At 36.7% G+C, this 12,907-nt stretch overlaps 1 protein-coding gene across 5 annotated transcripts in view; it reads left to right on the top strand.

Annotated features, from left to right (window-relative positions):
* LOC127434032 (glycerophosphodiester phosphodiesterase domain-containing protein 5-like) overlaps positions 1-12,896 on the top strand; it is a 34,531-nt gene extending 21,635 nt beyond the window's left edge. Inside the window, exons 3-17 of one of the 5 annotated variants that reach the window (XM_051686458.1) lie at positions 962-1,065; positions 1,396-1,489; positions 3,352-3,411; positions 3,509-3,607; positions 3,776-3,869; positions 4,086-4,231; positions 4,500-4,582; positions 6,047-6,197; positions 6,303-6,524; positions 9,813-9,970; positions 10,304-10,451; positions 11,021-11,103; positions 11,457-11,471; positions 11,602-11,714; positions 12,162-12,896. In XM_051686458.1, the coding sequence (XP_051542418.1) occupies positions 962-1,065; positions 1,396-1,489; positions 3,352-3,411; positions 3,509-3,607; positions 3,776-3,869; positions 4,086-4,231; positions 4,500-4,582; positions 6,047-6,197; positions 6,303-6,524; positions 9,813-9,970; positions 10,304-10,451; positions 11,021-11,103; positions 11,457-11,471; positions 11,602-11,714; positions 12,162-12,277 (1,686 nt within the window). In that variant the 3' untranslated portion in view covers positions 12,278-12,896. Of the gene's footprint in view, positions 1-961; positions 1,066-1,378; positions 1,490-3,351; positions 3,412-3,508; positions 3,608-3,775; positions 3,870-4,085; positions 4,232-4,499; positions 4,583-6,046; positions 6,198-6,302; positions 6,525-9,812; positions 9,971-10,303; positions 10,452-11,020; positions 11,104-11,456; positions 11,472-11,601; positions 11,715-12,071 lie in introns of those variants that run through there. The other 4 variants (XM_051686460.1, XM_051686463.1, XM_051686459.1 and 1 more) reach the window with 4 other exon arrangements.
* Positions 12,897-12,907: the final 11 nt, after the last annotated feature.

Below are 12,907 nucleotides of genomic sequence, written 5' to 3'. Positions count from 1 at the left end.
TTAATTTAATGAATCTTAATCACATGAGAAAGGTCATAAAATAACAATTCAATATATATTAATGAAATAATTATAAATAGAATGTGTGTGTATGTGTGTGTATATATATATATATATATATATATATATATATATATATATATATATATATATATATATATAGATAGATACATAAAATAATTCAGATAATTAAAATGCATTTCATTATTGTGACAGACAAGTATTGATAAGACAATGCAAAAAATATATAAACAATATATTGTTTATTTCCATATTATTGAACATAAGCCTATCATTGGCCTACAGTCCACATCAATCCATTTTGCCACTGAATTTGCAATTGAATTAGATTTTTTTATTGTGGTCTGTGTACACGGTTAATTGTTAATTTTTAATGCATTATTTTTTATATAATAAAACGCATTAAAACAACAACCCTAATCAAAATTTTAATCATTTGTCTCGTCCCTGAAACGACTTTCCATTTCCGCTGACATCACTTAGGCTGCATGGTTATTGGATAATGTTAACCAATTGCCAAATAGCTATTTGGGCATTGTTTTAGCAAAACACTTTCAGATCTGGTTCCAGCCTAGTATGGAACACCCACTTTTTCATGATCCAGTCAATTCCCGATGCATAAAAACAAGTCGTACCTATTTTTTTTCTTGAAATGTTTTACATTAAATACATTACAGTAATAAAATGGGTTGTGAATACCATTACATGTTGACTTAATACTTTCCGCTAAAAGACGTGCCTTTTGTTATTATTATATCTCCACACTCTAATAGCTTGTGAGGCATAACAGAAGATGTTAAAATGTAAGAAATCAAAAATGTTCTCTATCAGAACTGACAAGCTGAAAACTCAGTCCGTAGTTTGGTTATACGGTAAGTCTGCTGTGATTCGAGGGAATGTTTCGTGTGTGTTTACATCACTTCTTGTTTTTGCTTTTCAGTGGGAATGTTCATGGTTCTTCCTCCTCTGCTGTTCATTTTTCCTCCTCCTCGTGTGGTCATACTTCTGGTGGGAAGCTCGTAATGACTACAACGAGTTCAACTGGTGAGTTCAGCCCAGTGTTTAGAGGAACCAGCTGTTACAGCAGTGTCGTCAGCTGCTCATTAACTCTAGACCCTGCTGTGTGTCCTCCGTCCAAGGCTGACTGGTTGATTTCTTGTTATAACATGTTTTATGAGCTTCCTGAAGTTTAATTGCAAGATTTACACTTAGTTATTTTCAAAACACGGATTGCATAATGTCCTACTAATGGTTGGCAAACATTAGTATTTCCCTCCTATGTGTAAAGCATGATCAGTGGGTTTCAGCATGCTGTTTTTTTCTTTCCCTGCGGGTGTCTGTGAGCAGCTCTTGTTAGTTTTGTTTCTCTGGCAGGTTGTTATATAATCGTTCAGGCGTTTGGAAGGATGGCACAGTCCCTATTCTTGCCACAACACTTACTGGATTCACTTACACTGCATTTTTAATGGTGAGCGCTCTTCACACACACATATATGTGAGAAACAGATAGAAAGCAATGCGTTTAAACTTTTAATGGCTTTTTAATTACCACATTTACATTGTGAAGCCTTGAATGTCTACTATGTAGAATTAAACTTTGTGTAGCCTAGTGGTTAAAGATCTGGGTTGTTAACCAATGGGTTGTAGGTTCAAACCCTACAATAGGCGATCTATGAACTACCACAATTGTGCCCTTGATCAAGACATTTAACCTCAGGGGTATTACCCAGGGTTAGAAATTAACCAGGAAAATGGCCTTGTAACACATTCCTCAGATTTTTTCTTTTTAATCTGTAATATATTAATCTTTTAATTTGATATAATGTTATGTTCTAGGCCTGTCTACTGGTAGTTATGAGCTTAGAATTGGTTTAGCTAGCATAGGGACCAGACAGATTCAAATGTATTCTAGCAGAGCATTGTTATGATATCTTGTTTATTATTTACTATTATTTGCTACTTTGGTATTTGTTGTGGTGTTCATTAGATTTTATGATTGGGTAACAGCCAGAATTGTTCAGATTTGATTATTTGTTTTAATTAATGGATTCATTTGAAGTATTTGACATAAATGGACGACACGTTGTGTATGGCAAGCTCTTTTTGACTTTTAATAATTTGCAGGATATGAATTGTTGATATCAACAATTCAATGTTCACTAGTTATCAGAAATTTTATTTCTACTAGTGAAAATGACAATTCTTACATTTGCGCTAGTAGAAAGGTTAATTCTTGATATCAAAAGTGAAGTCATCACTTGCAGAAATACACATTGTTGATATCAAAAATAGAATTTCCACTAGTAAAAACAAATTTTTGATATCTGTAATTGCATTTACAATTACAGTTATCTGAAATTAATTTATTTCTAGTTGAAATTCCAAATATACATATCAGCTATGTGCTTCTTACTAGTAAAAATTTATTTTTTGATATCATAAATTTTAATTTCACTAGCTAAAATGCTAATTCTTGATATCAGGAATCTAATTACAACTAGTGAAAATGCTAATTTTGATATCTGTAATTGTAATTCAACAGGTTAGATTTGGTATTTCAGATATCAATAAATTGGAGAGTAGTTAAAGATATCTAAAATGTCATTCTTACTCGTTACAGTCATATTAGAGATATAACAAATTAGTATTTTCACTAGTTGCAGTTTAATTATTGATCTAGAACTAGACATTTGACTAGAATGTTAGAACATTTGTGCTAATAATCATGTAATTATTGATATAAAAAAATTATAATTTTTACTAGTAAGAAGTGCATTGCAGATATGTGAAATTGGAATATTTAACTTAAAAATTAATTGCAGATATCTTGCAAATGTGTTATGAATAGGAGTGAATGACAGATCATTGTGAAATTTTATTGGTGAAAATACAGTTACAGATATCATGAATGATAGTTTTTACTAGTTAAAATACCATTTCTGCGATTGATAACGTAATTTTTTATATCAAGAATGAATCTTTATACTTGTGTAAATGTAATTACTGATATCAAGAATTGGCATTTCCACTAGTAGAAATGTATTTCTGATATCAAGAATTAGCATTCTAACTAGTGAAAACTGAATTGTTGATATCAAAAATTAATGTCCTGCAAATGATTAAAAGTCAAAACAGCTTGCCATACGCAAGCAATGTGTGTTTTTATATGGCTAGAAAATAATATGTCCTCATAAAGGTAAAAGTGCTCCTGAAAACCAATTCCAAAGGGAAAATATTGCCCTTTAATAAATAAATAAAAAGTTTTTAAAATGGCCACTCTCCCTGTAATGAGTTTATTGCAAGTTTAATTGGAAAATAAATTGTTTTCAGATTCTTGCACTTTGTCACATTGTACTGGGGCAGCAGCTTAACCTCTACTGGATCCACAAGGTAAGACCGCACCTTTTTTAAATGTTTTCAAGTCTGAACCTTTAAGATTGAGGTTTGAATGAATGTACATTAAATCTCTGGGTTTTATTTCCCTTAGATTGGAGTTCTGGCTGTTCTTCTCACCACCATCACAGGTGTAGTGTCCATTGATGATTTTTGGCAGGACGAATGGGACATTATCCTTATTTCTCTACAGGTTAGACAAACTTTATTACTCTTTTACCCAGATGTGTTATTATGGAACGTCTTTATCTCAGACTAATTTAAGCCCCACCCAACTGTGATAACCGTAATGTGCCATTGTGTTTTTTTATTATGAGTATAATGTGATATTTGCAAGTGTCTTGAGTCTCTGCTGGTGCAGTTCACAGGTCCATTCCTGCACATCGGGGCCTTAGCTGTGGTCACAGCGTTAGGGTGGGTCGTCGCCAGTCTGGTGGTACGAGGAGAAAGATCAAGTGAGTTTAAGGTCATGTGAGGGACAAGTGGCAGAAAGACAGGAGACACAGTGGACCAGTGTAATTCTAATTAGGCCCCTTATTACATTAACGCAACCTAACATAATCTGACTGTATTCATATGTGAAACAGACAATGTGCATGTCATTTGTTTATACTGTAGTACCCTTTATCTCATTTCTGTGTGTGTGTGTGTGTGTTTGTTTGTGTGTTCAGGACTTCAGATTGTTATACTGGTGGTTTATGTATGTGTTCTTCTGGTGCTGTATCTGGTTCCTCTCTTCATCTCTTCTCCCTGCATCATGGACCGGTCAAAGCTTGGTCCTCGTCCTGCTGTCATTGGCCGTCGTGGAGCTCCAATGGTGAGACAGTCGATCCTAATCCTGTTTTTACCAGTCCAGATTTTTTTACAACATGAGCGTCAGTTGAACGACTAGAAAGCACTGGAAGTGTCCATGCTGTATGTTCCCGCTCTAGTCATTAGAGAGCCCCACTTGCGCTTTGTCTTAACAATAAGCTGATTGTGAGACAAAACCTGAACCTGTTTGTTGACCTTCCTTCCTGTTAAGATTGTAATTCTCATTACACACTGCCTCTCTCTCTCTCTGTCTCTCTCTCTGTCTCTCTCAGCTTGCTCCAGAGCACACTTTTATGTCCTTCAGTAAAGCTCTGCAACAGAAAGTCACTGCCTTAGAAGCAGATGTTGCCATCAGGTATCTTTTTTTTCTTGCAAAGAAAAGTTTGAAAATGTATTACTATAGCAGAGCTTCATTTCTGTAGTGCAAAGGCAAAATGCAGTAACTAAACATTTTCAAAATTGAGGATTCACACTAACACCAAGTGACTTTAAAGTTATTTCAGTTTCAGTGTTTGTGTAGTTACTGAATTTTGCCTTTGCAGGGCAGAATGAGTGCCAACTGGATAAATTATCGCAAAAATGATTCAAAAAGTAACAAAATTCCACAGAAATTTAAAATGTGGGGCAAAAAGTGCCCTGTTAATGAGTTTCTCTGTTTTTAATTTGTAACATCTGATATATGTAGTTCTTAATTCTATTTTAGGCCTATTTGTTAACAATTTTGCTTAACATATTTGCTGATGTTGACTTAATTTTATTGGTAAAAGCCTATTTATTTAAAAAATAACAAAGTATGATACAGAGTGATTTTTAGAGAAAATATACTCTCATAAAGGTAAAAAAAAAGAAAAGAAATACCCATAAAAATCAAATCCTGGGGACATATATTGATTTCTGACACTGGTGCTAACTAAGCAGACAAGGTTTTGGACTTAATAGTGATATAATTTAGCAATATTATCGGAAAATATTTTATTAAAGGGATAGTTCACCCAAAAATGAAAATGTTCTTATCATTTAGTCACCCTCATGTCATCCCAGATGCGTATGACTTTCTTCTGCTGAACACAGATATTTAGAAGAATATTTCAGCTCTGTAGGTCCATACAGGGCAAGTGAATAGTGACTAAAACTTTGAAGCTCCAAAAAATGCATAAAGACAGCATAAAAGTAATCCATATGACTTCAGTGGTTTAATCCATGTTTTCCGAAGTGATCCAATCGATTTTTGGGTGAGGACAGACCAAAATATAACTCCTTTTTCACTATAAATCTTGACATCTGCAGTCTCCTTGGCAATCATGATTTCAAGCTCGATGACACTTCCTAGCGCCATCTAGTGCTCTGCACAAGCGTCAAGTGCAAGGAATTGTAATCGAGCTTGAGATCATGATTGTGACAAGAGAGTGCAATGGCAAGATGTACATTGAAAAGGTGTTATATTTTGTCTGTTCTCACACAAAATATATTAGACTGCTTCAAAAGACATGGATAAAACAACTGGAGTCATATAAATTACTTTTATGCTGCCTTTATGTGTTTTTTGGAGCTTTAAAGTTTTGGTCACCATTTACTTGTATGGACCTACAGAGCTGAGATATTCTTATAAAAATCTTCGTTTGTGTTCACAGAAGAAAGAAAGTCACATCTGGGATGGCATGAGGGTGAGTAAATGATGAGAGAATTTTCATTTTTGGGTGAACTACCCCTTTAAGCAAAATAAATAAATATTGCATGAACAATTTTTGGGCCTTTTTCCGCATCTGATTGGCTCTTATTACCAAAACTCTAATGTGATTGGATGCTTCACTCTCCTTAGTCTGGATGGAGTCCCCTTTCTGATGAGGGATCGGACATTACGCAGGACCACAGATGTGGACAAGCTGTTTCCTTCCCGACAGGACAACGACGCCTCGCTCTTTAACTGGACAGAGATCCGCAGTCTCAATGCTGGACTTTGGTTCCTCAGGGCAGTTAAACTCCCTGTCTCTCCTTCCTGTATTTTCCACCTTCTCAGATATGTTTTTTTAACATGTGTGTTAGGATAATAATGTTCAAGGTTATTTGTCCCCCAGGATGATCCGTACTGGACAGTGCAGTTCATGTCGGAGAAGGACCGCAACCGTACGGCCAATCAGACGGTGTGTAGCCTAGCAGAGCTTCTGCGTCTGACGGCACGAACAAATCGATCTGTGATCTTCAGTCTGCGGCGACCTCCACCCCAACACCCCCGACACCAGCTGTGGGTCAGTGATGCACTGAAGGTGATTCAGAGATCCAGCATCCAACCAGAGCAGGTGAGAGCACAAAATAAACATGATGTTGTAGTTGGTTTGGTTCATGGCTTAGAACTCTTTTATGAAGGATTTTATGAAAAGCCTATGGAAAAATGTATGGGAAAAATACTTCCAGAACCCAGATGGATGAAATCACTCCGTGATGCATGTAAATGACACAACCGAGTCATTTTGCCTACACTCTCAAACTACTTATTTATTTGTATATATCTGAATATTTTGCAGTAAACTTTAAATATAGTAAACAACTTTAGCGAGTAAATATGCTAACTACCACCCCTGGAATCATGAGTTTGAATCCAGGCCTGCTGAGTGACTCCAGCCAGGTCTCCTAAGCAACCAAATTGGCTCAGTTGCGAGGGAGGGTAGAGTCACATGGGGTAACCACCTCGTGGTCTCTATAATGAGGTTCGCTCTCAGTGGGGTGAGTGGTGAGTTGTGCGTGGATGCCACGGTGGATGGCGGATGGTCTCCACGGTAACGCGCTCAACAAGCCACGTGATAAGATGCGCAGATTGACGTCTCAGATGCGGAGGCAACTGAGATTCGTCCTCTGCCACCCGGATTGAGTGAGTCACTACACCATCATGAGGACTTGCAGCACATTGGGAATTGGGTATTCCAAATTAAAAAAAAAAAGTTATAATAAAGAGTAAGTGTTTTGAAACTTGTGTGTATATATATATTTACTTATTTATTTATTTATTTTCTTATGTTTTTCTATTGTTTTATAATTCAGTTACGTAATTTGCAGTGCTTCATTGGGATTGTACAGTAGTTCATACCCTCATTAAAGACGTTAAGTACACAGTCTAGTACCTTTGTCTTTTTGTCCAATTTTCAAATACATTTTTGCTTCAAATCAAAGTTTGTAATGTTTTGATTCACTCTGGATGTGGTTGGTTTGGTTCATGGTTTACAACCCTTATGAAGGATTTTACGAAATCCCTATGGAAAAAATGTATGGGAAAAATACTTCCGGAACCAAGTGGCTGGAAAAGTGGGTGGACTTTTTTACACTCTCATCTCAATTTTAAAAGTCATCTAATGATATAGATTGCATCACTAGCTCCAACTAACTAAATTGTGGTAAAACGATGGGTTTCTCTCAAACACTCTCCCCTTGTTACTCCCTTATTGTTGACTCTGCACATTAATTTTGGATAAGAAAAAAAAAATTGGTAACACTTTACAATAAGGCTCCATTCGTTAACATTAGTTAATGAATTAGGTATCATAAACTAACAAAGGATGATATATTGGACCCACTTTTTACAATGTACTTATTATATACGCTGCATGCCCAATTATTAGGCAAATTGTATTCCTCAGGATTAATTTTATTGTTGAACAAACACAATGCTCTCAGTCAATCCAAAATGTTATTGAACCTCAAACCTGAATGTTTAACAAAGAAAAAGTGAGTTTTGTCTTTCTCAGGGGAATATATAAGTGTGCACAATTATAAGTTACAAAAATAATTTCTCCCAAATCAATTGTTTATTCTCAATTTTTAGAGTAAGTGCAACAAATAAATAACAATTAAATAACATTTTTGGCATTTCAAAAATATTCAGTGACCTATATAGCCACCCTTCTTTTCAATAACTGCCATGAGCCTTCCATCCATGGAGTCTGTCAGTTTCTTGATCTGTTCACGATCAACTTTCACTGAAGCAGCAACCACAGCCTCCCAAATTCTGTTCAAAGAGGTGTATTGTCTTCCCTCACTGTAAATCTCACATTTGAGAAGGGCCCACAAGTTCTCAGTAGGATTTAAGTCAGGTGAGGAAGGGGGCAATGTCATTATTTGGGCATCTTTGAGGCCCTTGCTGGCTAGCCAAGCAGTGGACTACTTGGATACATGTGATGGAGCATTGTCCTGCATAAAGATCATGGCCTTCTTGAATGCTGAGGACTTCCTATACCACTGCTTGAAGAAAGTACTTTCCAGAAACTGGCTGTAGGTTTGGGAGTTGAGTTTCAGTCCATCTTCAACTTGAAAAGGTCCAACTACCTCATCCTTAATGATAGCAGCCCATACCAGTACCCCTCCTCCACCTTGCTGGCGCCTTCCTCGAAGTGGTGCCCTGTGTCCATTAGTGATCCAGCCACGGGTCCATCCATCTGGTCCATCAAGAGTCACTCATTTCATCTGTCCATAAAACCTTTGAAAAATCTGTCTTCATGTATTTCTTTGCCCAATCTTGACACTTCAACTTGTGAATCTTATTCAGTGGTGGTCATGTTTCAGCCTTCTTGACCTTGGCCATGTCTCTGAGCACTTGACACCTTGTACTTCTGGACACCCCAGGTAGGTTGCAGTTCTGGAATATGGTGGCACTGGAGGATAATGGGTTCCTGGTAGCTTCACGTTTAATTCTTCTCAAGTCTTTTGCAGTTAATTTGCACCTTTTCTTCTCCATGCGTTTTCTGCGCCCCAGTTGATTGTCCGGTGGTCACGCATCAATAGTTTAGCTATTTCAAGAGTGTTGCATCCTTTCGTCTAAAAGGCATTTTACAATATTTGACTTCAGTGTCGGTTAAATCTCTTTTTTGGCCCATTTTACCTGAGGTAATGAAGCTGCCTAATAATTATGCACACTTTGATATAAGGTGTTAGTCACTTTCGCCACACCCTCCCTCATTACACAAATATATATCACCTGAAAATGATTGAATCCAATAAGCATTCAAGTTTATATGGTTTGGAGTGTGTGCATGGAAATAATGATGAGATCAGAATACTCACTTGCCTAATAATTGGGCACGCAGTGTACATATGTGTTGTTACATTGTATTTATATTTAAAGTACCTGGATTTAATTACATCTGTAGTTACACTGTTCACCTTACCTCTAATCCTAAACCTAACCCTACCCCAACCTTAGTAGCAGCAAATGTGAATCTTGTGAGCATTTTGCAGAACAACATTTAGTTACACAGTAAATGCATTGGATTGTGTTAGTAGTTAAAGATACCTAACATAAAGTGGGATCGATCATTTTTTTTTACAGCATATATTGATCTTTGTTAATGCTTGTTAATAAAAATACAGTTGTTCATTTTTAGTTCATGTTAACAAATGTTGTTAAATAATGTTAACAATTGGAGCCTTATTGTATAGTGTTACCAAAAAAAAAACATTTTAACTTGTTGAACTTGTCTACGTCGATATATTTTGAGAGTCTATATTGAATATTCAGAAAAGTATATTCAATATTCATTAGAAAAAAAGCCTTTATCAGCTATTGTGTTTATGAGAGGGTGGTCTCTCTCTCTGTGCAGGTGATGTGGACGTCTGACTGGTACAGGAAGAAGGTGCGTGCGGCGGTGCCACTCCTGCAGCAGACGTCAGATGAGAAACTTCCTGTAGCTGAGCTAAAAGACAGAGGAATCAGTACACTCACCCTGCACTACAGTCAAGCCAGAACTCAGGATATCAGGTGCACACACACACCTTGGTATACCTTAACATTATAAGGACTTTCCAATGACTTCTATTGGTTTTATTCTGCGGTAATGACATTTTCTATCCCCTACCCCTGAACCTCACAAACTTTCTATAGTTTTACATTTTCATCAAGACATTATTTAGTATGTTTATTAAGCTAGAATTGCAGGGACAGTTGGGATGTTCTCATATTGTAGCGAGGACATTTTGTTTCCATAATGTGAACACAGACATACACATTCATAACCTCAGCAGAGATATGTAGCAATGAAAGTAGAGCATCACATGTTTTCTCTTTGTGTGTGTGTGTGTGTGTTGTGAGCAGGCAGTTTTCTCGCAGTAATGTGAGTGTGAATGTGTATCCAGTGAACGAGCCGTGGCTTTACTCGCTCATGTGGTGCAGCGGGGTCCAGTCTGTCTCCTCTGATGCTCCACACATCCTGAAGAAAGTGCCTATTCCAATGTGGATCATGGTACTGCTGCATTTGTTTCAGTATCTCAGTTTCTTTCTTAGGCTCAGTCTCAATTTGCATACTTCTATTAAAGGAATATTCTGGGTTTGATACAAGTTAAGCTCAATCATTTGTGGCATAATATTGAATACTACACAAATGAATTAATTCTTTAAAAAAAGAAAATCTTGCAATGGAACATTAAAATACTAATTTTTGTACATTAAAATACTCTAAAACCCTAAAATGACTGTAAAAAAAAAATTATAAGCTTCACATTTCTGCCTTTAAACCCTCCAAAAATTGGCCCCATTCACTTCCATTGTAAGTGCCTCGATTTTTGCTTTTTTTTAAAGAAAAGGAGGGACGAGTCGAACATTTTTTCTGTGGTAATCAACATTATGCCACAAATGCTGTCAATTGAGCTTAACTTGTATTGAACTAGGAATATTCTTTTAAATACAGAAGTACAAAATATGTACATATACAGATTCATGCGGATTGGGATTCAGCTGCTCTGATACTCTTTTATCGGATTATACTGATATCTAATGGTGAATGCTGTTATAACCCACCCTGTTGTTTTCTAGAGTGCAGATGAATATGGCCTGATATGGATCACTTCCGATTTAATCTCGGTAGCGATTGTCATTGGCATTTTCACATTTCAAAAGTAAGTTTTATCATACATTTTACACTGTTATTAATGTTGACTTAAGGAAATGCTTTTGTGTCTGTCAGATATGACAGTTCAAACTGCTGTTAGCTTTTCTGAGCTTTTTCACACCCATTTGCCCGAACATTTGCCTGATTTTCAGAGCAGTCTCAGCTGTGTGTTAGTGCTGAAGTGTTCATAATGAGTCAGTGTGTGCTTGCTGTATCACTGCTGTGCAGCTGGTTGCTTTTGAACTGATCGCTCTGCTCTTTTTCTCTCTGGCGCTCTCTTTCTCTCTTATTCCCTATGTTTCTCTCTGTCCTTTGCTCTTTGCATGCGTCTGTCCTCTGCTGCACGCTGAAATTGCTCAGCTATCACCTGATCAGGTAATGAGGATGGGTATTATGGGGTTAGAATGCTTTAAAATGCTGTTAGGTGGTGTTGGTGGAATAAACAACCAGCAATGTGTATTGTGTGTGTTTGTTTGTGACGGTGTGCATTCTTGTCTCTTTTTAGGTGGAAGATGAGTGGCATGCGCACTTACAACCCTGAGCAGATCATGTTGAGCGCTGTAGTCCGTCGGCCGAGCCGTGACGTCAACATCATGAAGGAGAAACTGATCTTCTCAGGTAAGACTAATGCACCCACAGCTGTAGAGCTCTCTTTTGGAGATGAGCCCTGTCTAATAAAGAGCACTAAAGAGCACTGTGAAGCAAAACACTAAACTTGTTTTAAAAGTTTGCATATAAGGCAGGTTTCTAATATAGTTGTAGTTTTATTAGTTAAGGTTATTACATAATAGTATTGTATAAGTATTGATAGCTGTTCCTTATTATCCTGCAAAAAAAAAAAATAATAATAATTAATCGATTAATAAAACAATTGAATTCTTTTATAACTGTGGAGTTATATAGACATGAAATTTGCACAACTATGAGAAACAATGTCTTGATTTTGCCCTGCCACTTCTATCTCTTTTAAAACAGACGCAATATCACCCCCTAGTGGAGATCTGTCCTCTCTGAAACTCTCCCATGATCCTGGCTAATGAGATTTGTCCTCCCTTCATCTTTTAGAGATCAACAATGGTGTTGGTAGCACAGATGAGCTTTCCGTGTACACAGGAAATGGACTGGACGCATATGCGCATGATGACATCGTGACCCCCATACGTCATACAGCTAAACTTTAGAGAAGCCTGGACTTCATGTTTGAATCTGCTTTATTGAAGGAACATCTCAATATCTCAACATTGGAACGTGCATCTCTGATGTTTATTTAAAAGATATACATCACTTTACGCACACTCTGGGGACTCGGGAGATAGTGTCAGCACTCCATCCAAACTTCTGTTTGTACAGAAATGTGTTCTGTATTCCACTGTTTCAGTGTTCTGCTTTAACGCCTTATGTACTGTTCTTTCTGTATCAAACTGTGTTTAAAATGGAGCTGAGTTACTGTAGCCAGTTTGGACTGAGTCCAAACTGTTGATAGCAGATAATTAAAGTGTCTTGTTAATAATGTTCTTGATCTGGAGAACAGACTGAAGTTTAATGGACTAAATGTTCAAAGCAAAGCAAGTCGGAACGGTAGGTTTTATATCTCTTGTAAAAGAGGGAGTAGTATTTGACCCAAACTAGCCAGACTGTAAAGATTATAGAGTCATATTATTATTTATATTTAATTTATTATATTTTTATATCTTATTTCCTTCCTGGTGATTCATATATCTCATTGCAGTAGCTCAAAATCTGCTTCCTTCTACACTGCTGTATTGTTGTCTTATTTTGTAATGAAATCTTTCTCAAGTGTGTCGAGTGTG

The sequence above is a fragment of the Myxocyprinus asiaticus genome, chromosome 43 (genome assembly GCF_019703515.2).
Source record: "Myxocyprinus asiaticus isolate MX2 ecotype Aquarium Trade chromosome 43, UBuf_Myxa_2, whole genome shotgun sequence".
Taxonomy (NCBI): Eukaryota; Metazoa; Chordata; class Actinopteri; order Cypriniformes; family Catostomidae; genus Myxocyprinus; species Myxocyprinus asiaticus.
This window is presented reverse-complemented; position numbering and strand designations above follow the sequence as displayed.